This window comes from Neovison vison, chromosome 13, assembly GCF_020171115.1.
Source record: "Neovison vison isolate M4711 chromosome 13, ASM_NN_V1, whole genome shotgun sequence".
Classification (NCBI taxonomy): domain Eukaryota; kingdom Metazoa; phylum Chordata; class Mammalia; order Carnivora; family Mustelidae; genus Neogale; species Neogale vison.
The window spans coordinates 126,719,597-126,747,173 of record NC_058103.1 but is presented as its reverse complement, the minus strand read 5'-3'; the positions used below and the strand labels follow the sequence as shown (position 1 = coordinate 126,747,173).

The 27,577-nt window shown below is 39.2% G+C and overlaps 1 protein-coding gene across 2 annotated transcripts in view; it reads left to right on the top strand.

Moving 5' to 3' along the window:
• GABRB3 (gamma-aminobutyric acid type A receptor subunit beta3) overlaps positions 1 to 27,577 on the top strand; it is a 224,721-nt gene that overhangs the window by 149,057 nt on the left and 48,087 nt on the right. For both annotated transcript variants that reach the window (XM_044230588.1, XM_044230587.1), the window contains exon 4: positions 8,654 to 8,874. In XM_044230588.1, the coding sequence (XP_044086523.1) occupies positions 8,654 to 8,874 (221 nt within the window). The remainder of the gene's footprint in view (positions 1 to 8,653; positions 8,875 to 27,577) is intronic.

Sequence of the window (27,577 nt, the reverse complement as noted above, 5' to 3'; positions counted from 1 at the left end):
ATGCCTAGTATGAGTCAAGCACTGTGTTAAGCATTGTTAGCTCAATTAATTGCTAGAGCACTTTTTTAAATAACCATTTTTAGTTTCTTTTTCCTCAAGAGATTTCTGAGACTTAGAGTGATTAGGTGACTTTCCCAGATAAGGTCCAGAGCAAGGAAGCCTATCCAGCGTTTCAGAAGCATTGTGCCCTATCACTCCCTGTACATCAGCCCCTGCCAGAGACTTATTTAGCTGTGGGCATCTGTCTTACATTTCCCTCATACTCATTGGCTTATGCTGAATTCTCAATTTCTTCTGATACTACTTTTTGTTTGTTTGTTTTTTTGGTCTTTTGAATGTAGATCGGTATAATCATTTTGCTTTTCAAACTTAATGGACTCCAGAAAAATATCTATGATATCTATTTATATGTGAAAAGAAAAACATATATTCAAAGTAATTTATATCCTATGCCAGTTTTTCAGGTGGCTTTGGAGAACTGGGGAACTTGTAATTATTTTCACCAGCCCTTTTACACTTCATACAGAGGTGACTGGTTCATCCTTTGAATACATTTAACATTTAGGTGGATGAATAAAAAATACAAACCATGAAACTTTGGGCGAGTATAACTGTTATAAGAAGACCAGAACATCTCTGTGACCTACCTGCTTATTTGCACACCAGCCTCCTTCCTTCCCAGCCCAGACTTAGTAGATATCCCTTAAATATACACTTCTTTTGCATTGTTGTGTGTTCCTTGATTCCAAATGGGTGCCTCCACCATGCTAAGCCCTTAAAAGTGTGGCAGGTTATCTTTCCAGATAGGGTAAGTGAGCTTAAAACAGTGAAATGTTTCACCTACATTTGCCCAGTCACCAGGAAGAAAGCTAACTTGAAACTTGGGCATATTTGATACTAAAGCTCCTTCTCTTAATCACTTTCATTTTTTTTCCTTTGGTTCAGTTTTATGTTTACCTCCTAGATAGTGAACTACTTAAAGTTACAAATTATGTCTTCCTCATCTCTGGGTCCCTAGCACTCTGCATGGCCCCTCATCTATGGAGATACTCAAGGAGTGCTTGAAAGGGAATGGGGCAGGAAGAGGGTAGCAGAAAGAGGTACGTCATGCTTTCTTAGAAAAAAAAACCACCATATGGATTCAATGAATGGAAACCTAAGCACCAGTGAAGTCTGTTGTGGGAGAAGAGGTGGATGTCACATTGGATACTCCTTTTCAGCGGGTTAAAAAGAATGGATTCAAAATTTCTAAATACATTTCGTTAAGAGAAGTGCCAAGATTCCTCCAGCTTAATTGTAGTTGCAGAAATGCCTACAAAGGGAGTCTCTGTGACCTAGGTCTTATGTATACTTTTCAGAACAATTTTCCTTAACCTAAGAACAACTTACCTGTGAGGTTTTGTATCACAAACTTGCTGAACCAGATGTAAATGCAGGTGTCCTGTGGCTTTCACAGCTGCAGCTAGATATTTAAATGTGGTTTAGAGATTGCATTTCTTTCTCAGGGTTAGTAAATGTTGTCTTCATTTCCTGCGCTGAGGAAATCTCTTCAATTTCTTAATTGCAGAATAATGAGCAGTATCTCCACTTTCAAATATGTATTCTTGTTATTTTAATGTGATAAATGTGGAGAGAGTTCCACCAGCAGAAAGAAACTTTGTTGTTTATCTCTTATTGCAATTTATGTGAGCTGCTTGAATGCCTAAAAGATAGGCTGAGGTTTTATTTTGTTATTTTTGTTGTTACTGCTTCTGTTTCTACATTCTTAGGAGATTTTGAAAGGACTGCCACCTATGTATAAATGCTTGGGAGATGAATGGCTCATATTCAAGAATGCCTGTTCCCTGCCCCCAGCTTCTGGGGCTAAGACTGCCAACAATCCTTTCCTAGCAGTCCCAGACAGTCTACTCTTTCTGCCCCACCCACTGTATTTCAGCCCACTGGCTCCAAACCCTGGGACCCTGGCCTGGGCTGGTGTCTCACCCAGGAACTCTGGCTTCTGACCTTTGCATGAAATGGATTTTTGTAAGCTGGGATAAAACCTGACAACTATGTCACATTTTTTCAATGACAAAAATTATGCAAATTCTAAAGAAATTACTAAAACTCGAAGAACTTCCATCACTAGAATTTGTTCTCACCTTGTAAAAGCAATATGAAGCAGGTAGGAATGCACTGCCATGGACTTATTAGTATGCTGATTGATTTGATACACAAACATCTGCACACACAGGCATGCACAGAGTTAGAGAGGGGAGAAAGTCCATGACTTCAGTAGCTTATCGGAGGTCATGATCTCCCCCCAAAAAAGCCCTAAGGAATAATGGCCTTCTCATTGAATGATTTTGCTTGTAAGATTCTTTAAAGAAAGACTGTTCTGAATATAGTTCTTACTTAAGTATTTCTTCATGCTGATCCTAAGTTTGTCATATGCCTTTTATAAAATGGGGAGAGAGGAATTCAAGACATTCAAACTTACCTAGTGATTTTGTTGAGTTACCATAGTTGAAACCAACTATAATTAATTAACCCACATTTATATGTTATATAGGTCTTAGTGGACTAGAGAATTCTGGATGAGGAATCACTTGGGTTTTCCTCCTCACTACCTAACCTCTCTCCACTGAATCCCATATCCCAGGGCTATAGTGTCCACTGGAATCTGTCACAGTATAAACCAGAGAGAGGAGGCTTCCTTGTATGGATAATCGTTTCAGATACAGATGAAGCTGGGTAAAGCAGAAGCCCAGGTGGTCTCAACTGGTGTCCTGGGTCCAGGTCCACACAGACACACATACATACACTCAGGCAATCTGTGACTAGAGATGGAACAGCACAGAGCCTGCTCCCCTGGACACATGGCTGAGCTAACCTAGGAGGCCAAGGATGGTTCCTCTATATGGGCTTCCAGTTACCTTCCCTGGCAAGGGTTTAGGGCTGGACAACTGAGTGAACGGAGAAGCAGAGGCGGTAGGAGGTGCTGGAAGCTGAGGGGGCTGAGGACCAGGAAATCAATGTGTTTACTTAGGGCCCCCCAACTATCTGTTGCCAGCCCCAATCCCAGATTGGATCTGCACCTAAGCCAGAAACCCAGTGTTCTCAGGGCCCCCCAGGCTGTTGAAGCAGCTGCTAACACAGTGGATGAGAATCATTATCTATGTACACACATTCAGTGTGTATACATTAATTAATGTATAGGAGGGATATTTTGTAAATGCTCCAAGTACTGCAAATTTCAACTACCACCCAAAGCATAGTGTTTGGAAATCAAGTGATTCCAAATTATACCCAGAAGGAATTCTGTGAGCCTATATTCCCAGCCAGGTCTGGAGAATCTGGGACAGGGCTAGGAGCGAAGGTTTTCCCTCTCAGTCCATGAAGGCCCCACAGCAGAGGGGGTTCTGTGTCTCCTGGACACAGGGCCCCGCCATTGTGCCTCAATTGGCAGCTATTTCCGTCACACCTGATCTCTAGACCATTGCTCCCCTCCTGCATCTGTCAACATGTTCTGTCTAGATGTGCTGACATGACTGGTTGTGCCACAGCCAAGGGTCAGTGCCAGGAAGCGGACTGCCTCTTCCTACCACAAGTAGATTGTGTACGATCTAATTAAGCCTATCCTCCCAGGGTGAGGTTTCTGGAGCTCCCAGGGTGAGGTTTCACACGGCAGAGTGAAGGGACTTTGCGGTCCCCCGGCCTCCACCCCTCATGGACACCCACTACTCTCATGAGCCTGCTCCTCCCAGACTCCTGCTTCTCCCCATGCCCCACCCCTTCCTGTACTTCATTTCTCTGTATTTCTCACAGAGCCTGGATCCTCGAAACTGCCCCACTCCTTCCTCCAGCACTTTTCCTCCAGACCTTTGCTTTTCCCTACACCAGACCCTCCTCTCACTCTGACCCCCTTTGACCCCCAAAGTTCCTAATGCCAGCTTTTCCCTATACTCTCTTCTTCCCTCATCCCCACCTCTCCCCACACCCACTCCTCCCTACTGTCTCTGTCCAGGAGAGTTAGTTTCCCCTGCAAAGGGCACAGGTGGGAAAGGAGGAAACAATCACAGCTTCCTCTCACCCTGGCAAGGGCTACTGGTGTCTGAGAGTTCTGCATCAGGGTGACTGCAGACCCTTCCCTGTGCTCAGGTGGATCACATCACCCGAGCCAGAAAGATGAAAGTCAGGGACACCGGGAGCTCTCCAGAGCCCCAAGGAATGGAGAGGCTGGCATTCACAACCAGGATCAGGATCACCAGTATTGCCTGGTTCTAATCCCCATCAAGGCAGGAGCCCCCAAAAGCCCTGCATTTGAGAAACGCCATTTCAGGGCCTTTCCCCTTTCTCCTTCCACCCCCCCCAAAACTGCCCTCAGCTGCACCATGTTTGGGGGTGACCAATCCAAAAAATAAATAAATAAATAAAGGCAAGGAAGGCTCACAAAGGCTCTGGGGAGCTCCGAATGTGGGAAGCACCAACTTGTCTGGGATCTCCTGAAGGAAAGAAACTTTCACAAGGCATCTGTATACATAGCAGCTGTGCTACATGTTTGCGAAGATGGGGGGACTTAGTGGTTCCATAGTGTTTATTCCCCTCAAAACCAGCATTGACTTATGTGACTTGCTTCTCCACCCTTTGAGAAATCTTTGCAAACCATTCTCCCCCAAGCTCATTTCAGTATATTACACAGAACAATTTAATTCCTGTCCCTTAGAGCTTCGGTTTTGAGGTTGAGAGTTACACCCTGTAGGGAGGTAGCCCCAGCTTCGAATCCCATGTCCTCTAGTTACTCTTGTTTAATGGGGCATGCAGGGGAGGGAGGAGGCAAATTACTTCAGCTCTTCCATTTTTTCCCCTTCATCAATTAGGGATGATAATGAGAATACTAATAATCCCTACATTACGTTTAAGTGAAATGACATTAGAAATGACTGGCATATACCAAGGGATCAGAGTGTGTTCACTGTTACTGTCATTTGTCTGCCAATCTGTACAGAAGGAAGTGGGATACTGAGTAGTGTCCCCACTGATGTAGTGAAGCCATTGCTTCAGAAGGCAGAAGTTGGATTTAAATAGCTATTTTTCCCTGTCTGCTACCTAAGCTCTCAGCAACCCTAATCCACTCAAGTCACCTCAGCAAACACCCAAGACCAAAATTGAGAAGTGTTGTTAATGGTGTGGAGAAAGCACAGGTCAAAATAAGACCCAGAGCCCGAGCTTGCAGATTCTGGATGACAACTGGGTTCCCAGGATAAACTGACACATTCCCTCCATCCTCATGGCAACCCATGTGAATGCCAGTTGGAAGGGAACTCAGAGACGTGCTAGACTTCATGACTCAGGCGTAGGATGTGGGCTTAGAAACCAAAGAGAGAAGCAAGTGAAATGCTTCTATTTCAATAAGAGTGTAATTTGGAGCATTATATTCAAATAGAAAATCCTTTAGCTGCTACTGCTGATTTATCTCCACCTTGTTGTGCCACCAGAACTTTGAATGTTTCAGTTAAAATGTATCACCTGCATTAGCCCTCATGCATGGTAACGCAGGGAATGCAATGGCACTCTTTGGGGGTCCATTCGCAGCCTGAGGTTATACATCAAGCCCAATATCTGTGAACTTTTAGGATTTCCCTAACCTGCATCCCCCTTACACTTGTTCTCCCTTATCAACCACCAGCAAACACTCTCTACTCATTGTGGTCTTTGCTCATCATCTCTCTCACCACTGCACAACCGATCTTCCCAATCTGTGATTTTGTATTTAAAATAGGTTTTATTGGGGCACCTGGGTGGCTCAGTGGGTTAAGCTGCTGCCTTCGGCTCAGGTCATGATCTCAGGGTCCTGGGATCGAGTCCCGCATCGGGCTCTCTGCTCAGCAGGGAGCCTGCTTCCCTCTCTCTCTCTGCCTGCCTCTCCATCTACTTGTGATTTCTCTCTGTCAAAAGAATAAATAAAATCTTTAAAAAAAATTAAAAAATTAAAAAAATAAAAATAAAATAGGTTTTATTATTATTTGGGTATGGCAAGGGCGACAGATCAGGAGACAGCTGCCATTGGAAAGATAGTTTGCAGACCACCTCAAAGGAAGGGGGTACACCATCCATCACAGGGAAGAGGGTGGGGGCACACACAGGGAAGCACTAGGGTCAGTCACAGGAAAGAAGGGAAACTGTGGGCAAAGAGCTTTATTGTGGTTTCCATGAGAATGAATGGGCATTATAGGAGGCTGGATAAGCAGGCTTAGGATAGGCTAGTTTGAATAATTTAAGTGGGCCCTGGGGTCTAGACTGTCCCTACTTTCCTGGTACTTGAACATAGTTGAAATATTGGCCTGGAATGTGAAAGCCCAATAGAGAAGGCACTTGGTGTATGAGCTCTGGATTGGTTGATTTGCATCTGGAAAGCACAATCTAGACCTTAACAGAATTGGTTGCTGTCTCTAGGAATTGGCTAGCCCTGAGGGAAAGGAGGAAAGTCCTTCCAGGGTCAGCCAGGGTCTAGAAGTGCTTATTTAAAGCATAAGGAAACAGAAAATAAAAGACTATTAATACGCTTGGTTATATCACTTCCTACTGGACTGTCAATGGCTTTCATTGGCTGAGGAGCTGGCATTCGAGGTGGTTTTTTTGTTGTTGTTGTTTACGTTCTGGTCCCTGCTACAGAGTCCAGCCTTGCCCACCACACTGTCCTTTCCTCCTTTTGAACCCTAAGTTGCGCATAAACTGAACTCCTCACTGTCTCTCACAGTTCAGTAAAATCAATGAAACAAAAGCAACATACTTGTCAGAGTGCCTGGGTGGCTCAGTTGGTTAAGCCACTGCCTTTGGATCAGGTCACGATCCCGGGGGTCCAGAGATAGGGTCCCGTACCAGGCTCCTTGCTCAGTGGGGAGCCTGCTTCTCTCTCTGCTCTGCCTGCCTCTCTGCCTGCTTGTGCTCCCTCTCTCTATCTCTCTCTGACAAATAAATAAATCTTCAAAAAAAAAAAAAAAAAGCAACATACTTGTATGATTCTTTTTCATGCCCCCTCTCCAATATCTGGCTAACCAAGGCCTATCTTTAATGTCACTTGCTCTATGAGAGCTAGTGATGGGGTGTGGTCCAGGTCACACAGGTAATGCCAGGCACAGAGCTCTGTCCATGTAAGTGCTTAGGAAAAAACTCTTCTATGTTTCTTCTCACCCACTCAAATACTATCTCTCCTTCCAGTTGCAGATAAAACCTCTATAAAGACTCCCCAGCCCATTTGAATTTGCTGCCCCCCATCTGATTTTTCTTTAATGGCCCTTATAGCTTAAAATTTATCTTGCTGATAGTTGTTTAGCATGTATTGGTTTTGTCACCTTGTCTGTGAGCACCTGGAGAAGAACATCCAGGTGTGTTCTTTGTCATTTCAGAGACTTCTGTGCTCTAATACTCATGAGATCAGTAATAAGTAGACATTATTAGATTAATAAGCACTGAAAACTGCCCTGTGAATCAGCAAAATGAGTATTGGATGGGATGTCATAAGACCTGTGTCTAGGATGGGTTCTTGAATTGATTTGCAATGCCACCTCTCATTGCCCACAAAGCCAGGCTGTTTGCAGACATCTCGAAGTGTGTGATTTCAGACGTTTCTCTAAGTAACAGTGATTTCTCCTTCCCTGGTCAGAGAGTTTACCCTCTTCCCTTTGGATTTTCAGCTTGGGTCCTTCTATAGTGGGTTCAGGATGTCCCATGAATATTACCAAATTTTCAGACTTGATTGTCATAGATTGGAATAGTGATTGCCAAAAGAATAAAAATTTACAAATAGAATGTTCATGTTTAGCCTGATTTTTTTTTCTACTTTCTTATTGCATACTTTGCAAAGAAACAAACAAAACAAAAACAAATGAACAAACAAAATGTAGGATCATCTGTCTAAATACTTGCTTGTTTTGCCGGCAAGCCTGTGGGGGTTGCACCATGGCCCATTTCCCCCTCTCCTACACACGGCTTTAGCTATAGGCTCCCATTTTCCCCAGACGAATGCATCATCATTTCAAGGTGATGATACGGCCTAGTTAGTGTGGGAATGGCCATGGCACTCTGAAAGAGAAAGAAAATGTAATGACATAGAGACCTCCCACAGGTATTATGTCTCCAGGGTGCAGAGGGTTTTTATTTCCAGCTCTCACGGAGGGCAGGAGAGGGAAGTGGCTTACCTTGTAGGGAAAATCTGTAGATGGAGCTCCTCCGCTGTGGGTGGTAAAGACGCACGACTGCCTGGTGAGAGATGGAGGACCTAGGGGAGTTTTCAGGGTCCTGCCAGCAACCTGATTTTATGATTACTTTAAAAACATTTTTTTGACCTTTATATTGGTATGGCTATTGCTTAAATGCCAATATGTCTCATCTGGTTCTTACTTAAATAAAGGATTTTTTAAATAGAGGATTTAAATAGAGGATTTTTTAAAAAAAATTTTATTAAAAAAAACACAACAGGGCATTTATAGACATGATTTACACCTATTAAGCCTCATATTTGCATTTACAAGAAAGCAACCACTGTTTCCTACCTTGCCTGAAAATAATGTCTATTTCTCCTGGGTTCCAACCTGAATTTGACCAGTCATGAAGGAAATATGCCTGTGGCTGTGCACAAACTAATTATTTTCTTTTCTTTTTTTTCCCCCAGGATTACACCTTAACCATGTATTTTCAACAATATTGGAGAGATAAAAGGCTTGCCTATTCTGGGATCCCTCTCAACCTCACCCTTGACAATCGAGTGGCTGACCAGCTATGGGTGCCTGACACATATTTCTTAAATGACAAAAAGTCATTTGTGCATGGAGTGACAGTGAAAAACCGCATGATCCGCCTTCACCCTGATGGGACGGTGCTGTACGGGCTCAGGTCTGTCTGCCTTTTCAGGGCCAATTTTGCAGTTGCATGGTGCATTGGCGTTGAATTTCTCACTTGAGGTGATTATAGGGAGGGAGACCACGTCTTCAGATTATTAGGGGACAACCACAAAACAAACACACACACACACACACACACACCACACACACACACACACACACCTTAGAAATACAAGATTTGGGGCATTATTGTTACCTGAGGATGGATTTCCCATATTATAACCACAAAGTCTTGTAATTAATATTGCTGTGACACTGCAGAGCTTTTCAATAAAGTTTTCCCAAAGCTGTTTGCCCAGGTGAAAAAAATGTCTAGTTTTGCCATTATACGGTATAATCTCCTTAGAGCTTCATGAGGTAGTGTCACCAATATTTATGGGAATGACTAAATGTGAGGCTTCCCGATGAGACTCATCTCTCACCAGGTCTCATAATGAAATCACTTGACTCAGTAAACCAGACTGCTGCCTGGAACCCTGAGGAGGCCCTGGGTTTCCCTGGTTACCCTGGAAACCACCAGATCTTCCCATGATGCTCCACCACTGCTGGTGGCTAATTTTTTGAATATTATCCCCTTGCTAAATGGTGATCTTAAAAATCTTTCATTCTTGTGTTGATTTTGCAATGATTTTTGTTTTGTTTTGTTTTGAAGTAATTTGTGTGTCTGTGTCTTTGTCTGTGGGTGGGTAGGTAGGCATGGGTGTGAGTGCGTACATGCATACATGTGTGTCTTTCTTATATCCTGGCCTAAAAGTGCCTTTGAGATCTTGTAGGAATGATGACAGTTTTGAGTAGGACACAGGTAGATATCTTGGAGAAAATATTTGTCATAAAATTTTGTGAGTCCATATTGCCTTTAACGAAGACTCCAGCACATCTAAAGGAAATCATAAAAACATATAGTTAAATCCATATCACTGTGACTTTTACTGCTTCAGATGAAGAAAGGGGAATATTTAACATTGCCTTAAAGTAGAAAATATTGAGTGACTTTCTCAAAACAGCAATATACAGAATAAGAGACAGAATTTTAGCAAAAAATTGGACTTTGTAATGGAGGAAAGGTGGTACATGTCAACCAAGTCATGGCATTACTGTAGGAAAAAAGTTCAGATTGATGTTTTTCTGGACATTCCAGGCATTTTGTATTTTTGCCTAGAAATCAAAAACATGGATGTAAAATTCTGGAAGTTCTGACAAGTACATCATTTGTACAAAAGATTACCCAGAAACCATGTGAGCATGAAATGAGGAGTCATGTCCCTCCTTTATCTGCCCCACAAAATATGAATAGAAAAAGTGTGTTTGTGTGTGTGTGTGTGTGTGTGTGTAGAGAAAAAAGAAACAAATATCAATAAAAAATTAAGCCTAGACTTCTTGGCTTTTTAAAAAAGAATTATTTATTTATTTTAGAGACAGAGAGAGAGGAGAGAGAGAAGATGAGGAGCGTTGGGGGAGCAGAGGGAGAGTGAGTAGGAGAGAAGCAGACTCTGCTGAGTAGGGAGCCTGAGGCAGGGCTCAATTCAGGACCCTGAGATCATAACCTGAGCCAAAATCAAGTCAAATGCTTAAACTTCTGAGCCAGCCACCCTAGGCTTCCTGGCTTTCTAAACAAAACTTGGTATTTGGGTCCTCTCCATTTTTATTTTTGCATTTTTTTATTTTCTTACCAGAGTGAGAATATGTTAGTATGCCTCTGTTGAAACTTTAACTGTTAAGATAGTGCCTTAGTTTCTTCACACTGCTATAACAAAATACCATAAGCTGGGTGGCTTACAAACAACAGACATTTATTTCTCACATTTCTGGAGCCTGTAATACAAGATCAAGGTGCCAGTGTCAAGGGACGGCCAGCTTCCTCATCCACAGTAGGTGCCTTCTTGCTGTGTGCTCAGCTGGCGAACCTGGGAAGGGAGTTCTGTGGGGTCTCTTCATAAGAACACTAATCCCATTCATGAAAGATCCACCCTTATAACCTAATACCACCACCTTTAGGGGGTAAGATTTCAACATAAGAGTTTAGGGAATGGGGACTTAAACATTCAAACCATAGTAGTCAGAATGATATAATATGAATGAAGGAACTGTAATAAATTTCCAAGCTGTGTTTGGAAGTGTTGGATTTAACAACATAAAACATGCAAGAATAAGGAAACCAAGAGAATAAAACTGTATCCTTAGCTAATACGCTGCCTATAAATTTATATATAAAAGTTAAGTAATCATATAATAAGCTTTGGGAAGTTTTCAATAATAAACTTGGTACAATAACTTCAAGAACTCTCTAGTCAAATTTATATCCATTATACATCTCAAACAGCCTTTTAAGTCAGTAAATGGATTTCTAAATAAATAGCTGTTTTTATTCAAATGTAGTCTTAATATACTCCTTAGATCTTTATTTAGAACATCTTATTTTTGAAACAATTCTTCAGATCTCTGTGGACCTGGACAAGCTGTCAGAAAGAAAAATCTCTAAACAACAGACCGCCACATTCTGCACATGCTTAACAGCTACCCTGTGCCATCTGATTCCTTTTGAAATTGGCTGATCTAGAAATTTCTGCCTTAGAGTTAAAAATCACACATAGCTATAGAAGTCAATTTGAATTTGAATTTTAAGTAATTCAGATTTTTGGACAAGAAGCACTTTAGTATTTCAAAATACTGATAATGTTATTAAATTAAGGTATATACATATTCTGACTTATTCTATGTGAACCGAAGTACCATTTGTATGTATTCTATTTTATACACACACACACACACACACACTCTGACACACACACTCACATTATAGGTATTGTGTTTCTGGTTAAAAAAAAAAAAAAAAAACAACCAGTGTGAGTGTTCACATTGTAAGGCACCCTCTGTCATCCTCTTGGCCCCAAACCCTGTCGTCCATTTGTTCTCTTTCTCCTGTTATGTTCACTGGATCATATTAGTGACATGGAAAACCAAGGATGGGCCAGTGTATGAAAGCCTAGTGATACAGTATATCCTTTTGGTATCTAGGTACCATGCATGAACCTGAAGGAGGTCTAATACAGCTGAGGTCTTTAGTGAGTTAAACTCCCATGAAGCTTGGTGGAGCACTGGGATCGTTGTTTATCTCCTGCTTTTACAGTGCTGCTGATGAAATTCCAGCCCAACAGGGATTGCTTTCTTACTGGCTGTATCTCTGAGATACTGGTTATCCTGGATGTATCCCTGAGATATCAGAGTTGATTATTTTCTCCCCATTTGAGACTGGAATTTCCTTCACCCAGCTATATGCAGTTGCCTATACTGGTAGGTCAGTCACCTTTAAGCTCCTTTAGGCTCCTTTTCCTGTTCATGTCCAGCCATTGCAGTATGTGATCAATGAGGGCTTTTTCTTTATCAAGCGTAGATGAAGATCTCTGGCTGTGGATGAGCTGTCCATGATGTAGGTTTGTACGTCATCTCAGTATTATTCTGGGAAATCAATAATCCGTTACTCTGATGACTCTGCAAAAGTGGTCGATGACTGCTCACACAGATAGTTGAGAGTGATCATGTTCTTGTAGTGATAAAAAGTCATTATAAATCAGAAGCTGTTTTTTCAATGACTCTTAAACCCCTTGAGTTTGAAACTTGGGCTAACGCTACCATGAGCTCACTGGATTGAGCTCAGCTAAATAAAACAGTGATGAGCCTTTTACACACTCTACGTCACCATGTGATGTGAGAGAATGCTCTAGATAGGGCATACATACCATCCTAAAATAAAACTGGGGCTCTTTGAATTTCCTTTGGGCAGCAAAACCTTTTTAGGAACTAGGAAAATCTTGGCTAAGATGCTTATGGATCTTAGGGCTGTTCCTGTCACAGTTTTTCAGTTTTCTTTGGTTCTGGGCTCGAGATTTTTGCTGTCTGTGAGAAGGCAGAGTCGTCCCTCTCCTGTCTTCCCGTGTTTCTTTTTCAGTCAACTGATCACCTGATGTCACTGAATATCTTACCTAGCACCATTTTGTAGCGTGACCTTTTCTCAGGACACATACTTCATCTTTGATTTTTTTTTTTTCCCTGATGCTAAGAATCGGAAATGGGTTCACAAAACAGTGTTTGATTTGCTTCAAAAAGCACCTGAGGATCTAAGGTTGAGTCATCTTCATCAAAACAGTGTAGCCATGTTCTTCCTGAGAAGCTTATTGCAAAATTTGTTGGAAGATAAACTGCAACATTTCCACTTGCTATTAAAAATACTCAAAATTGTTAAAGTTGACATTCCGATAATGAAGAAGTTGAATGCAATATTAAGATGAAGCTACAATGTATTTCATAAAATTCAAATTAAGTCATCTAATTGGTTTGCTGTCATCTTATTCTGAAACCTTTTTATACAGTGGTTCTGACCAAACATCTCTTTCCCCCAGAAAATATGTAAACCAGCAGAGTTAATAAGGCCCATGTGATTTGAGTACAGGCGTGCTTACTTTGCAAACTCCTATTTTGCCATTGTTTCTCAGTTACTTCTATGTAAGTAAATAACATATTGGTGAATTGCTTTCTAAAAAGGATCATGCTGGGACCCCTGGGTTTCTCAGTCAGTTAAGTATCAGAGCCTTGATTTTGGCTCTGGTCATGATTTCAGGGTGGTGGGATCCTTACATTGGGCTCTGTGTTTAGCACAGAGTCTGCTTGTCTCTCTCCCTGCCCCCTGCTTATGGGCTCTCTCCCTCTCTCTCTCTGTTTGTCCAAAATAAATAAATAAATACATAAATAAATAAATTTTTAAAAATAATTATGCCAGTATTTACTTCTGTCAGCAATCAGTTACATGTTTAGTGTTGTGACATCTGCTTTGGACTTTATCCTTATTTTGGTTACTACAAGTAACCTATCTATTTACTTCATCCCTCAGGGCTGGAGAAAAATCTTTCATTTCATTTTAAGTTCATACTCATAAAATTCTATATCCTTCCTATGCTCATCCATTCTTCCCCTGTTTTTAAGGACTGTTTCACACCTTCACTTTGGTCACCTCCTGCCACGCTTATTTGACATTGCCTCATACTTTCATTAAAAACACAGAAGCCTCTTCATCTTCCCATTTCCCATCTAACATGCTTGTTACTCACACTTTGAATCTTCCACTCACTTTTTATCTTGCTTCCAGTATGCAGACCTTCCTTCCACTCTTCAGAAGTATCAAGCATTAGGATGTCCCTGTCTTAAGGCCTTTGCACATGCTCTTTGCTGGATGTAATACAACACTTCTAGATATTTGTGTTTTTAGTCTCATGGAGTAGTTATGTAATTGAGGACAGTTCAATGGTCACCTGCACAAGAATTCTGCTTTGATTGTCTATTCCCTTTCTATTACAACGTATTGCGTTTATTCGCATTAGAGCACTTATTTAGATGTAACTTTATTTTGCCATTTTATTGCATCTCTTAAGTATTGACTTTTTATTTATCAATAATGGTGGGGACGCCACCATGAGAATATAAGTTCTCTGAGAAAAGAACTGTTTCTGTCTTATTTATTGTTCCATCCCCAAAACCTAGTGCAGTGCTGGGTGGAAAAGATATTCTGTGAGGATTAAATTTAAATTCTAATTCTTTCTGTAGTATTTCTATTTTTATATTTTCTATTTAGATTCTTAATCCATCAGAATTTATCTTGGTTAAAATTATGTTCATTAAGTATTTCTTTGAACAAGTGCTATAATATATCCAATCTTTCCTACATAACAGGTGACATTTCTGAATTCATTCATGTCTTCATTTCATGGCTTGTAGCAGAATTTTGTCATTTCTTCAGACAGCCCTCTCATATCTTGATAAGGTTATTCCTATTCGTTATGTGTGATGCTTTTAGGAATGGGATTTTTGTGTTGTTTTTCCAACTAACTTTTACTGATATATGGGAAAGCTATAGTCTATTTGCTTGTAAGTATCTTTGTTTGGGCATTTATCCAATATCATATCCATCTGGGTTAACAGTTTAGTTAATAATCTTGAGGATTTTAGTCTAACAGTCATATTTTTATAATGATTTTTATGTTCATTTTCTTTAGTTTTATTCTTATTTCTATTTCCTGATTATTGCACTGATTTCAACTTCCAGAAAATGAAACACAATAGGGATAATAGTGTACATTATTTCCTAGTTCCTTGTTATAATAAGAGTGCTTCTTGTATCCCACTATGAAAAAATGATTTGCATTTTCAGTTTAAGGTAGTTACAAATTATTCTATTACTTTCATTAAAAAATGTTCTGGGAACTGTGTCATGAGTTGAATAACACAGATATCACCAATTTATGGAATTTATATTCAAGAACTAATTATAAATCAGATAACTGGCCCCAGATTATTTTTTCTTTACATATCAGAAATAAAAATAGATTTTTATTAATTCACCTTATCTGCTCATTTTCATAATTTAACCTGTAACTGAAATGTATTAATTCCCTACCTTGATTCATCCTTAACTTCCTGAAATAAATCCTATTTTATCATGGTGGGCAATACTCTGTAAAAAAGATGATTACATTTGTTCTGTCCATGGCAAACTTATAATTGTTTTTATTTTCATTGAAACAGGATTGACACAAAATGTTCTGTTAGTTTCAGGTATACAACATATTGATTCAACAATTGTATATATTACTCAAGCATATGATGATAAGTATAGTCAACATCTGTCATGATGCAATGTGATAATATTATTAACTATACTCCCTATGCTGTATTTTTCATCTCTGTTACTTATTTATTTTAGAAATGGAAGTCTGTACCTCTGATTCCCTTTATCTATTCTACCAACCCTCCACACTCCTCCCTTCTGGTAGCTACCAGTTTGTTTCCTGTGTTTAAGAGTCTGTTTTTTGTTTGTTTCCTGGCTTGCTTTGTTTGGATTCTACAAATAAGTGAAAGCTTATGGTGTTTTTGTTTTTCTGTCTGACTTATTTTACTTAGCATGATGCCCTGATGAAACAGCATGTTTCATCATGCTGTTGCAAATAACGTTTCTTTTTATGGCTGAATAATATCATTGTGTGTGTGTGTGTGTGTGTGTGTGTGTATCACATCTTCTTTTTCCATTCATCTATCAATGAACACAGGTTGCTTCCATAATCTTGGGTGTTGTAAATAATGCTGTAATAAACATAGGGGTGCATATAGCTTTCCAAATTAGAACTTTCATGGATGGGGGTAAGTGCCCATAGTGGAATTATTGCATCCTATGGGATTTCTATTTTTAATTTTTTGAGGAATTTTCATACTGTTTTCCATAGTGGTTGCACCAGTTTATGTTCCCACCAGCATGTGGGTCCCTTTTTTCCACATCACTGCCAACACTTGTTATTTCTTATCTTTTTTGATATTTGCCATTGACTGGTGTGAAGTGATATCTCATTGTGGTTTTGATGATTGATGGATGATGGATTGATTTTCCTGATGATTAGTGATGTTAAACGTCTTTTTATATGTTGGTTGGCTATCTGTATGTCTTTGGAGAAATGTCTATTTAAGTTCTTTGCCCATTTTTTAATCAGACTATTTTTTCATGTTGAGATGTGTTCTTCATATATTTTAGATATTAATCCTTTATCAAATATATCATTTGCAGATATCCTCTCCAGTTCAATAAGCTGTCTTTTGGTTTTGTTGATGGTTTCCTTTGCTATACAAAAGCTTTTTATTTTGGTGTAGTCCCAATAGTTTACTTTTGCTTTTGTTTTATCTACCTGAGAAGACATATCCATAAATATGTTGCTATAATTATTCCTTTAAAAATCTTCAGACAACAAGTTTATTGGTGGTAAACATACCTTGTGACCTAATCATAGTGCAGTTTTGCTTGTCCCCCACCATCACCTTATACACTGTTCAGTGAGGCATTACTTAACCTTATAAAAATTTGGGCAGATCTCATGGTTTTCTGCCAATATTTTAGTAATAGATCTTTTTTTTAAAATTTAATTTAATTTTTTTTCAGGGTTCCAAAATCCATTGTTTATGCACCACAGTGCTCCATGCAATATGTGCCCTCCATAATACCTACCACCAGGCTCATCCCACCCTCTCCCTCCCTCCAAAATCCTCAGTTTGTTTCTCAGAGTCTACAGTCTCTCATGGTTTGTCTCAGGAATTATCAGATCAATGTTTAATACTAAATTAGATTTAGCATTAATATTTTCTTCTTCCATAGCCCTGCCCTATTTTAGGCTAGAAGCCTGTAATGGCAAAGGGAGGATAGTTGATTTCTCAGCCTCCCTGATTCTACTTTTCTCTATACATCTTCTATCCCACAACCCATATGCTGGTCCCTTGACCAGCACTGGGGCTTGGGAGAATAGCAGAGTAGAATGTGTTTCTATTCCATGGAGTCCCTTGGAACATTTTCCTAAGCTCCAAGAATCCATTTTTTCCTGGTCAGTTTTTATCTCTCTACCCTCTAGGAAGCCATGTTGTAGAGGAGCCAACATAACTTTGGATCTTCTATTTTTTACATGTAGCTCATGTGTGATCCACAGGAAATATGCCTGCATTCCTACTCTGACAATCCAGTTCCTATTCAGTCTCCTGTGTTCTTACCACCTCAAGACTATTCTAATTGTCCCAAGTCTGAAGTAAACACCATTCCTCCTGGAATCCCAACTGGAAGAGATAATCTCCCATAGGGATGGCTGGAGATCATCCCAAGAAATCTATTCCCAGGTTAATTCCTTCTCTCCCATTATTCTGACTCCAATTAAGATCTATGACTTGGCTGAAATTTCTAAGACCCATGGACCGTTTCACCAAATTCACTAGTAAATTATTTATTGGTGAGCTGGTAATGTGGAACACTCACACACTTGTGATATATACCATATAGATTCTGTTAAATATAGCAATAGATTATATCTGTCTTTATATTTCATGGTATGTTTTGACATAATATGAATCAAGAAGATTTCTCTCTTTGTATGTTCTGTAATCGATTACATTATATAGTAAATATCTATATTTAAGGGTTAGTATTCCTGTAGGTACTTTAAAAAAATTACTCATAAATATACATGACATATGAAATGTTTTGTATAGAAGCATGGTGCTTTGAATAGGTTCTTTTTCTTTTCTTTCTTTTTTTTTTTTTTTTTGCTTAAAACAACAGGAATTTATTATCTCACAGTTCTCTAGAAGTTTTTTTTATTCATTTTATTTTATTTTATTTCTTTTCAGTGTTCCAGAATTCATTGTTTATGCACCATACCCAGTGCTCCATGCAATAAGTGCCCTCCATAATACCCACCACCTGGTTCTTGAATGACATTTTCTACCCTGGTATACAGTTTCAGTTTCTGCTATATTTACAGCTTTCTCTAAGTTTTCTTCTTCTATCAATCTTGAAGATTTATGTTTTTTAGGAAAATGTCCTTTTTTTTATCTGGCTCTTCTAATTAATTAGCATGTGCATATGCATTGCCCCCTAGAATATATTGTTTTATGCCCGTTTTCATTTTTAATTTTGTTCAGTAGCATAAAGAAATTTTTTTATATATTTTAAAGAGCTAGCTCTTGGTTTTATATCATAATTCTGTTTCTTAATTTCTTCTTTATTTTACTTTTTTTTTTGCTTTCTACCACTGTTTTATTTATTTTTTTTTTATGTTCAGTTAGCCACTGTATAGGACAACATTAGTCTTTAATGTAGTGTTCATTAATTCATTAGTTATATATAATACCCAGTGCACATCACAACATGTGCTCTCCTCAATACCCATTACCTTATTACCCCTGCTTTCCACCCCTCTTCCCTCTGAAACCCTCAGTTTGTTTCCCCAGGTCCATAGTCCGTCATGGTTTGTCTCCGTCTCTGGTTTGTCTCCTCCATTCCCCTGTAGTCCTTTGTGCTATTACTTATGTTCCATATATGAGTGAAACTGTACGATAATTGTCTTTCTTTGCTTGACTTACTTCACTTAGCATAATCTCCTTCAGTTCCATCAATGTCAGTTCAAAAGGTGAGTATTCATCCTTTCTGATGGCTGAATAATATTCCTTTGTGTATATACACCACATATTCTTTATTCATTCATTGGTTTAATTTCTGCTTTATCTTTATAAATAGCCCCCTCCCATTGATTTTAAAGGTCTCTTTATTGGGGAGTGACATCAGCAAAAGGCAGACTAAGAACCTTCAAGCTCTTGTTTCTGTACAGAAATATAAAAAAAAATAAGCAGAAGCTGTCTGAAGCAACTTTATAGGCGCTCTGGAAAATAATTCAGAGTCCAGAGAAGCCAACCAAATGCCAAATAAGAAAAAAAACAAAACAAAAAGCAAAAACAAAAAAACAAAACACTATATTCAAAAGAATTGGAAAGTTTTGTGACATTTTTTTTTTAAGATTTTATTTATTTATTTGACAGAGAGAGATCACAAGTAGGCAGAGAGGCAGGCAGAGAGAGAGGAGGAAGCAGGCTCCCTGCCGAGCAGAGAGCCCGATGCGGAACTCAATCCCAGGACCCTGAGATCACGACCTGAGCCGAAGGCAGCGGCCTAACCCACTGAGCCACCCAGGCGCCCCGTTTTGTGACATTTTTAACCTGCCATTTCCCCATCCCCACCCTGGTTCAGGGGCAGGTGGCAGGTTAGTTACCAGTTTTCTCCCTTGCACTGGAGGGAACAGAGGAAACCTTGTTTGTAAATTGTGTACAAGGGCGCCTGAGTGGCTCAGTGGGTTAAATTGTTGTGTATATATGTTTTAAAGTGTCTGGAAGATAACTGAAGGACTGAAACATGATGCTCAATCTCTGTTTATACAGGTAACTCAGAAAGCAGGCAGGAAAAGAAAAGCAGGTTGTGCTCATAAAGGCTGCATGTCTACAAACCCAATAGGTGTCCAGGGCAGGAGACCCAAGGTAGAAATATGAAATAGACCATGGAAGGCCCAAAGGAGTGAGATTCTGAGAAATCAGGTTTTTCAAAAGCCGCTAAGTATACAAAATTTAGAAAGTTTTGCATATACCCAGGCAAAACATATTCTTAGAAAGGTCCTGAGAAGACCAGACGTTTTTACCTTGGTTGTTCTCCACACACAGGGCCGTTCTAGCCACGCGGTGAAAGACTGTGCCAGGACAGAGCCATTCTGCAAACACAGGAAGAGGTGGTTGTTTGCTCTATTGATTGTTTGTTTGGGCTTTTTGTTTGTTTCAGCTCCTGTCATTCAAAGGCATTTCTGTTAAAACATTAGCTGAACATGAACTAATAGAACAGAGATTTTGCTGGTTTTACTGATAAGTAAAGTGTTTTTTAAAAAGTTTAGAAATACCTCGAAATAAATGAATTATTATGACCTTCCTAAAAAAGAACAACAATAACAAAGAAGACAGCAGTCCCCATGGGAAGGAAAAAAAAAATCTGATTTTTCGAGTTACAACATTATAATAGTCAAATGACCAATTTTTAAGAAAAAATAATCACAAGACATACAAAGAAAGAGTAAAACATAATTCATTCAGAGAAACAAAATAAATAGACAAAACTGTCCTTGAATATGTCCAGACACTGGACTTACTGGATGAAGACTAAATTGTCTGTTTTAACTATGCTCAAAGAGCTAAGGGAAAACATGGACAAAGAAACAGAAGGGAATTGAGAAAATGATACATGAGTAAAGTGCACAAAATAAAATAAAGAGGTAGAAATTATAAAAGGGAACGAACAAATTCTGAAGCTGAAAAACACAGTGATTGAAGTGAATTCACTAGAGGGGGTTCAACACCAGGTTTCAGCAGCCAGAAGAAAAAAATCAGCAAATTTGAAGATAGGAAAATTAAAATGATCAAGTCTGAGAACAGAAAGAAAAATGATTGAAGAAAAGCAAATGAAGCCTAAGGGACTTGTAAGAAACCATAAGGTGCACCAAGGAATGAACATGAGAAAGATGCACAGAGATTATTTTAAGAAATACTGGCTAAAAAATTCTGGAAAGACTCAAATAACAAAAACCAGAAAAGGAGAACATTACTACCAGTTTTATAGAAATAAAAGACTTACAAGAGAATACTGTGGAAAATTATATACCAAAAAATTGGATAATATATGCTCAAGTCATGATCACATGGCTTACAGGATCAAGCCCCAAGTTGGGCTTCATGCCCAGTGGAGAGTCTGCTTGAAGATTCTCTTTCTTTCCCCTTGCTCCACTCTCTCTCTCTCTCTCTCATGTACATTCTCTTTCCCTTTCTAAAATAAATAAGTCTTAAGGAAAAAAAAAAAACTGTCCCAATTAAAGTCATATTCATTTGTGAAAATCTGAAATCTTTTCCCTAAAGATCAGTAGCAAGGATGCCTTCTAATGCCATATTTGTTTTAATAGGAAAAGGAGCAAAATTGCGTGCAGATAACAAGATTTTATGTAGAAAACCTAAAGATTCCATGCAACAACCTCCCAATCTGTTAGATCTAAAAATTGAATTCAACAAAACTACAGATTTAAAAATCATCTAGACGCTCCCTGGTGGTCTAGTGGTTAGGATTCGGCGCTCTCTCTCTCATAAAAATCATCTAAAAATCAGTTGTATTTTTATATATTAACAGTGATCAGTCAAAAAAGGACATTAAGAAAACAATTCCATTTTGAATAGCATACCAAAAACTGAAATGCTTAGGAATAAATTTAATGATGGAGGCAAAAGATTTGTACACTACAGCATTGCTGAAGGAATTTAAAGAAGACAAAATTAAATGGGAAAAACTTCTTGTATTCATTGATTGGAAGACTTGATATTGCTAAGATGAAAATACCATCCAAAAGGATCTATAGATTCAGTGCCCCCCTTTTTTTGTAAAATGGAAAACCCCATTCTAAAACTCATACAGAATCAGATGGAACCCCAACTATCCAAAATATCTTGAAAAAGAAGAACAAATTTAGAAATCTCACATTTCCTGATTTCAAAACTTACTACAAATCACAGTAATCAAAACAGTGTGATACTGGCATAGTAACAGGCACACTGACCAGTAAAATAAAACAGAGAACCCAGAAATAAACTTAAAATATATGATCAAATGATTTTTGACAGGAGTGGCAAGACTCTTCAATGAATAAAGGACAGTCTTTTTAACAAATAGTGCTGGGAAAAACTGAACATCCACATGTAGAAGAATGAAGTTGGATGCTTATGCTATACCATCTACAAAAATGAACTAAAAGTGAATCGGAGATATAAATGTAAGTGCTAAAACTCTAAAACTCTTAGAAAAAGATGGGAAAAGCCTCATGACATTGGATTTGGCAATGATTTCTTGGATATGGCATTAAAGCACAGGCAACAAGAACAATAGCAAACTATAAATTGGACTACAGAAAAATTAAAGACTTATGTGAATCACAGAACACAATCAACAGACTGAGGAGGCAACCAGTGGAAGGGGAGAAAATATTTGCAAGTTATATATCTGAAAAAGGTAGTTAATATTCAGATTATGTAGAGAACTCTTAGTAGTCAATAACAAACGAACAAACAATCCGTTTAAAAACAGATAAAGGACTTAAATAGTCTGTTTCTCCAAAGAAGATATACAAATGGCCAATAGGCATGTGGAAAGATGCTTAAATATTATTAGTCACTAAGGGAATGAAAGTCACAACCACAGTGAGATACCATTTCGCACCCATTAGGATGGCTATTATGAAAAAAAAGAGAGTGAGAGAAAGGAAGAAAAGGAAAGATAGAAGGAAGGGAAAAGAGAGGAAAGGAGAGGAGAGGAGGAAAGAAGGAAGGGAGGGAGGGAGGAAAGAAGAAGAAAGAAAAGAAAAGAAAAAAAAGTGTTGGCAAACTTACAGAGTAACTGGAATCCTTATGTATTGCTGATGAGAATATAAAACAGTTCAGCCACTGGGAAAACCAGTATGACTATTCCTCAAAAACTTAAACATAGAAGTATTGTAAGGGCCAGCAATTCCAATTCTAAGTATAGACCAAAAGAAACAAAAGCAGTGACTCAAACAGATAGACTTATACCAATATTCACAGCAGCATTATTCGTAATAGCCAAAAGTTAGAAACAAACCAATTGTACATCTACATATAAATAAACAAAATGTGGTATATACATACAATGGAATATTCTTTAGCCTGCCTGCCTGCCTGCCTGCCTCCTCTCCTTCCTGCCTTCCTCCCTCCTCTCCTTCCTTCACTTCTTCCTTCCTTCCCTTCCCCTTCCTTTCCTTCCCTTCCCCTTCCTTTCCTTTTTCCTTCCTTCCTCCATTCGTTCCTTCCTTCCTTGCTCTCTTTCTTTTTTTCATAATACCATCCTAATGGGTATGAAATGGTATCTCACTGTGGTTGTGACTTTCATTCCCTTAGTGACTAATAATATTTTAAGCATCTTTCCACATGCCTATTGGCCATTTGTATATCTTCTTTGGAGAAACAGACTATTTAAGTCCTTTATCTGTTTTTAAACGGATTGTTTGTTCGTTTGTTATTGACTACTAAGAGTTCTCTACATAATCTGAATATTAACTACCTTTTTCAGATATATAACTTGCAAATATTTTCTCCCCTTCCACTGGTTGCCTCCTCAGTCTGTTGATTGTGTTCTGTGATTCACATAAGTCTTTAATTTTTCTGTAGTCCAATTTATAGTTTGCTATTGTTCTTGTTGCCTGTGCTTTAATGCCATATCCAAGAAATCATTGCCAAATCCAATGTCATGAGGCTTTTCCCATCTTTTTCTAAGAGTTCCAAGTAATGTGAATGTACTTTATACTAAACTGTACATTTAAAAATGGTGCAAATGGTAAATTTTATGCATATTTTAACCCAATTTTAAAAAATTACTGTTTCATGTTTGTTGACTTGTATATTGTTTGTTTTTTTGCTCTGTTTGTCTAATAAAGCTGTCTCATACCCATTTTCTGTCCTATACCTATCATCTTCTCTCTGTTTTCAAAGCTTTGCCTTCTTCTACCTTTAAGAAGATTCTGTAAATTTGCCCTCTCCTTTCCACTTTAACTACTGTCCCCAGGCAGGAACAGCAACATCATCTGGGAAGTTCAAAATTACAGACACACCCCAGACCTTCTGCTCAGAATCTGCATTTTAACAAAATCCTTCAGTGACTTGTATGCCCATTAAGTTCTAAGAAGACATCCCTACCATTAAATTATTTTCAGCTGCATCAATTCTACTATCTGTTTTCCGTATAAATTTCCAATTCAGTATCTAAGGCTGGGAATCCTAGCGTTCTTTTTCATAGTTTTAAGAGCATCTATTTCTGCCTTTTTCCCAGGCTGTTCTTTCCCTGTTTCTCCCTGCTCTTGTTCTAAAGAGAGCATATGCATTCATGCCTTTTGACTACAAGGCATATCTTCCAAATATTTTAACTTTCATTTTTCACACTTTCATACTTTTCATAGAACACTTCTTTGTTTTATTCATGATTATCCTTGGGTGGGATATATCCCAGAGACAAAGTGATTTTTTAGTGAGACTATGGATATGGTGACCTTGGTCTCCTTCAGCCTCACTCTCATCTTGAAGGGCTTAACCCTTAGTGTATAAATCTGAAAATTTGGTTAATGTGTTCCATTTGTTATGCCTAATTGCATTCATTCAGAGTAGGACCCTCACTTCTGACTGCCTGGTTAACTGACTAGGCCCTGAAGTCAGGTGCAATGTATGATACTTTGCATAGTCTTGAATGATATCTTCCACTCTGGTATGCATGGCTTCCAAGTCCTATAGATATCTGCCTTTAGTAGCAATGGATTTTCTTTGAGTCAATGGGTTACATGCATTCAGCTATGTTCCCTAGCAACTTTCAACCAGAGCTGTGTCCTCTGAAGATATAGAAGGGAGGAGAGAGACAGAGAAAGAGAGAGAGAGAGGAATTGGGGGTTTGGATTAGCAGGCAAAGCCAGACCAGTCGCTTGTCTGGCTCAGTGCTGTTTTCTAGCCGTTTCCATGGGAAACTTATACATGGTGATGAAGATGTTCTATAATCTGTACCATCTGATACAGTAGTTGCCAGGCCATATGTGGCCACTGAGCACTTGTAATGTGGTTAGTACATCAGAGGAACTGAATTTCAAATTTTATTTCATTTTTAATTACTTTAAAAATTTAATGTAAAATAGTCACATGTGCTAGTGTCTACCCAGTTGAACAACATTCTGGAGGTGAAACTCTGCCAAGTGACATAATCAGACCCAGATAGGTGGGGGGTACTTTCCTAGTTCCTTCAAACTGATTCCTCGCTTCCTCTTCAGAGCGCTGAGCCTGTAGTGTTCTCCTTAAGAACTTCCTCAATCATCCATTCTAACAGTTCTGACCCTGGCTGATGATTGAGGACCTGGCATACACTTTTCTGTTGGTTTTGGTTTTCAGCACTCCTAGCAGTTTTGGCCTTTGTGTGTTGCTTTATGACCATATTGTTTGAAAATCACGAAGAGATGCATCAGAGCCTGTCTCATTTGCCTGATGGGACTACTCATTTCACCAAGATTGATATTTCTACAATGATAGTGAATTTATCCTGAAACAAAGACATAGATGCTCCTGTTTTAGAAAAATGCTGTCTACAAAGGGCACTGCTATCTTATGACCCTCTTGAGAAGTATCAGATTGTGATTTCCATTTATTAATAGGAGAATGTATGCTTTTCTATGTATGTTGTCACCTGTGTTGATTGTTGTATCTCTTATCTATTGCCACAATGTTGCTGTGTAACAAATAGCTGGAAAGCCTCAATGCCAGATGATAGTAAGTGCTCATAACTCGTGTGTCTGTGTGATTAATGAGTATCTCTGCTTGTCCTGGCTAGCTCACTCACAGACCTTCGGGTGGGTGGTCTCTGAAGGGATGAGTAGGCACCTCCATCCTGCTCCCCATGGTCATCGTCCACCTAGGACCAGAAGATTCATCTGGGCATGGCTTTTTCATAGCAAAGGCAGAAGCACAAAAGGAGACCAAAGACAGAATGCCTCTTGGGAGCTAAGTTTGAGACTGACACATGGTCACTTCCACATATTCCGTCAGACAAAGCAAGTCACAAAGCTGGCCCTTATTCAGGAGGTGGGTAGACAGCTTCTTTTTAGTGAGAAGAATTTCAAATGACATGGCTAAGAGTGGATATTGGGGAACAAGGAAAGAATGGGGCTGCCAACAAAATCAACTTAACCTAATGACTTTCCCAGCAACATGCTCAAAGAATCTGCATAGCAACGGCTTTCAGACAGTTCTGTGAATATATTTCCTTTTTTAAAAAATATTTTATTTATTTATTTGACAGAGAGAAAGAGAGAGCACAAGCAGGGGAAGAGGCAGAGGGAAAGGGAGAGGGAGAAGCAGGCTCCCCACAAACTGCGGAAGCCCGATATGGGACTTGAGTCCAGGACTCCGAGAATTATGACCCTAGCTGAAGGCAGTGGCTTAACCAACTGAACCACCCAGGCATCCCTGAGAATGTATTTTCTTACGTTTTTTTGTAAAACAAAACAAAATTAGAATAACTTAAATGTTAATTTAGGCCTTGTGTTTTCTCCACATTGAATAGTAAGCACTTGCTTTAGAATAATACTTAGTTTGAATTATTTGACTTAGGTTCTTAACCCTGCATCTGTGTTCCTATTCCTGGAAAAATGCCTGAAGAACTTGGCATTTGGAGAACCAGGAAGAAGAGGCCTATGACTTACCACAGAGCTGTTGCAAAGGGCTGAATGGTTACCTATAAAGCAGTAGTCCAGATGTACTGCTATACCATGAGCATAGATATAACCATTGCCCAGAGTTCTCAGACATGCAGCCATCCCAAGTGCAAGCCAGAGGTCTATACACAGGAGGTGCTGCTGACTTGCTTCTGGGTCCTGTTAGTTTAACAAGATTATGATCAGAGAGCCAGGACTCTACTGATGGCTGCATTTTGCTGTCATCTTCCTTGTAGGCCAGGCCATAAAACTCATGGGCATAAACATTGGCCTGCTAAGAAATCATCATGCAGCAGAAGGATTCAGAGAGACTATCTGGCTACTAATTCAGGGGGTGTCTGTCACTAAGCATCTTGACCAGTAAGCCCATGGAGTTCTCAGTGAGTCAGTAACTGCGCAGGGCCAGGGCTCCTACTTAGAGTGGTTGAAAAGGCAGGTGTCCCCTCTTGCACTGAGATTTGGGGGATTAAAGCCAAGAAGGGCTACGCTATCTCTTTCCCTTTCTACTTCTTGAGTCCCATGCTGTATGCTTTTGTGTGACCCCCCCCCCATATCTTCAAAGTCTTTGTTTTGTTCAGTGACTATTCATGGGACACCCAGTGTGTGTATGTGGGAGCTATTCCAGCCACTGGAAAAATGACTGCTTATAGAAGACTCTCAGACTCTGCTCTCAGACTCATCTGAGGAAATAAAAGGGACCTACAAGTCAACAAATAGATGGATGTTCCAACTGTAGATAGTTTTGAGTGTAATGAGAGCATTCAGTGAGAGGAGAGGTAGATGAGGCTGAGATACTTTAGCTCTGGAAGGACTCTGAGAATGCTTAGTCAAGGACATTTTCATTTCTGTCCTGCCTGGCATTTACCATGAGTCTAAAAGTTTAGTACAAGATGGTGAAAAGATTGTGCTAAAAGCTTAATGATTTCGCTGTAAGGACCCCAGACTCTGCCCATAGCCCACCTTTCCCAACAACATTGGCAATAGGTATCTTTGCACCTTGGCCAACAAATGAAC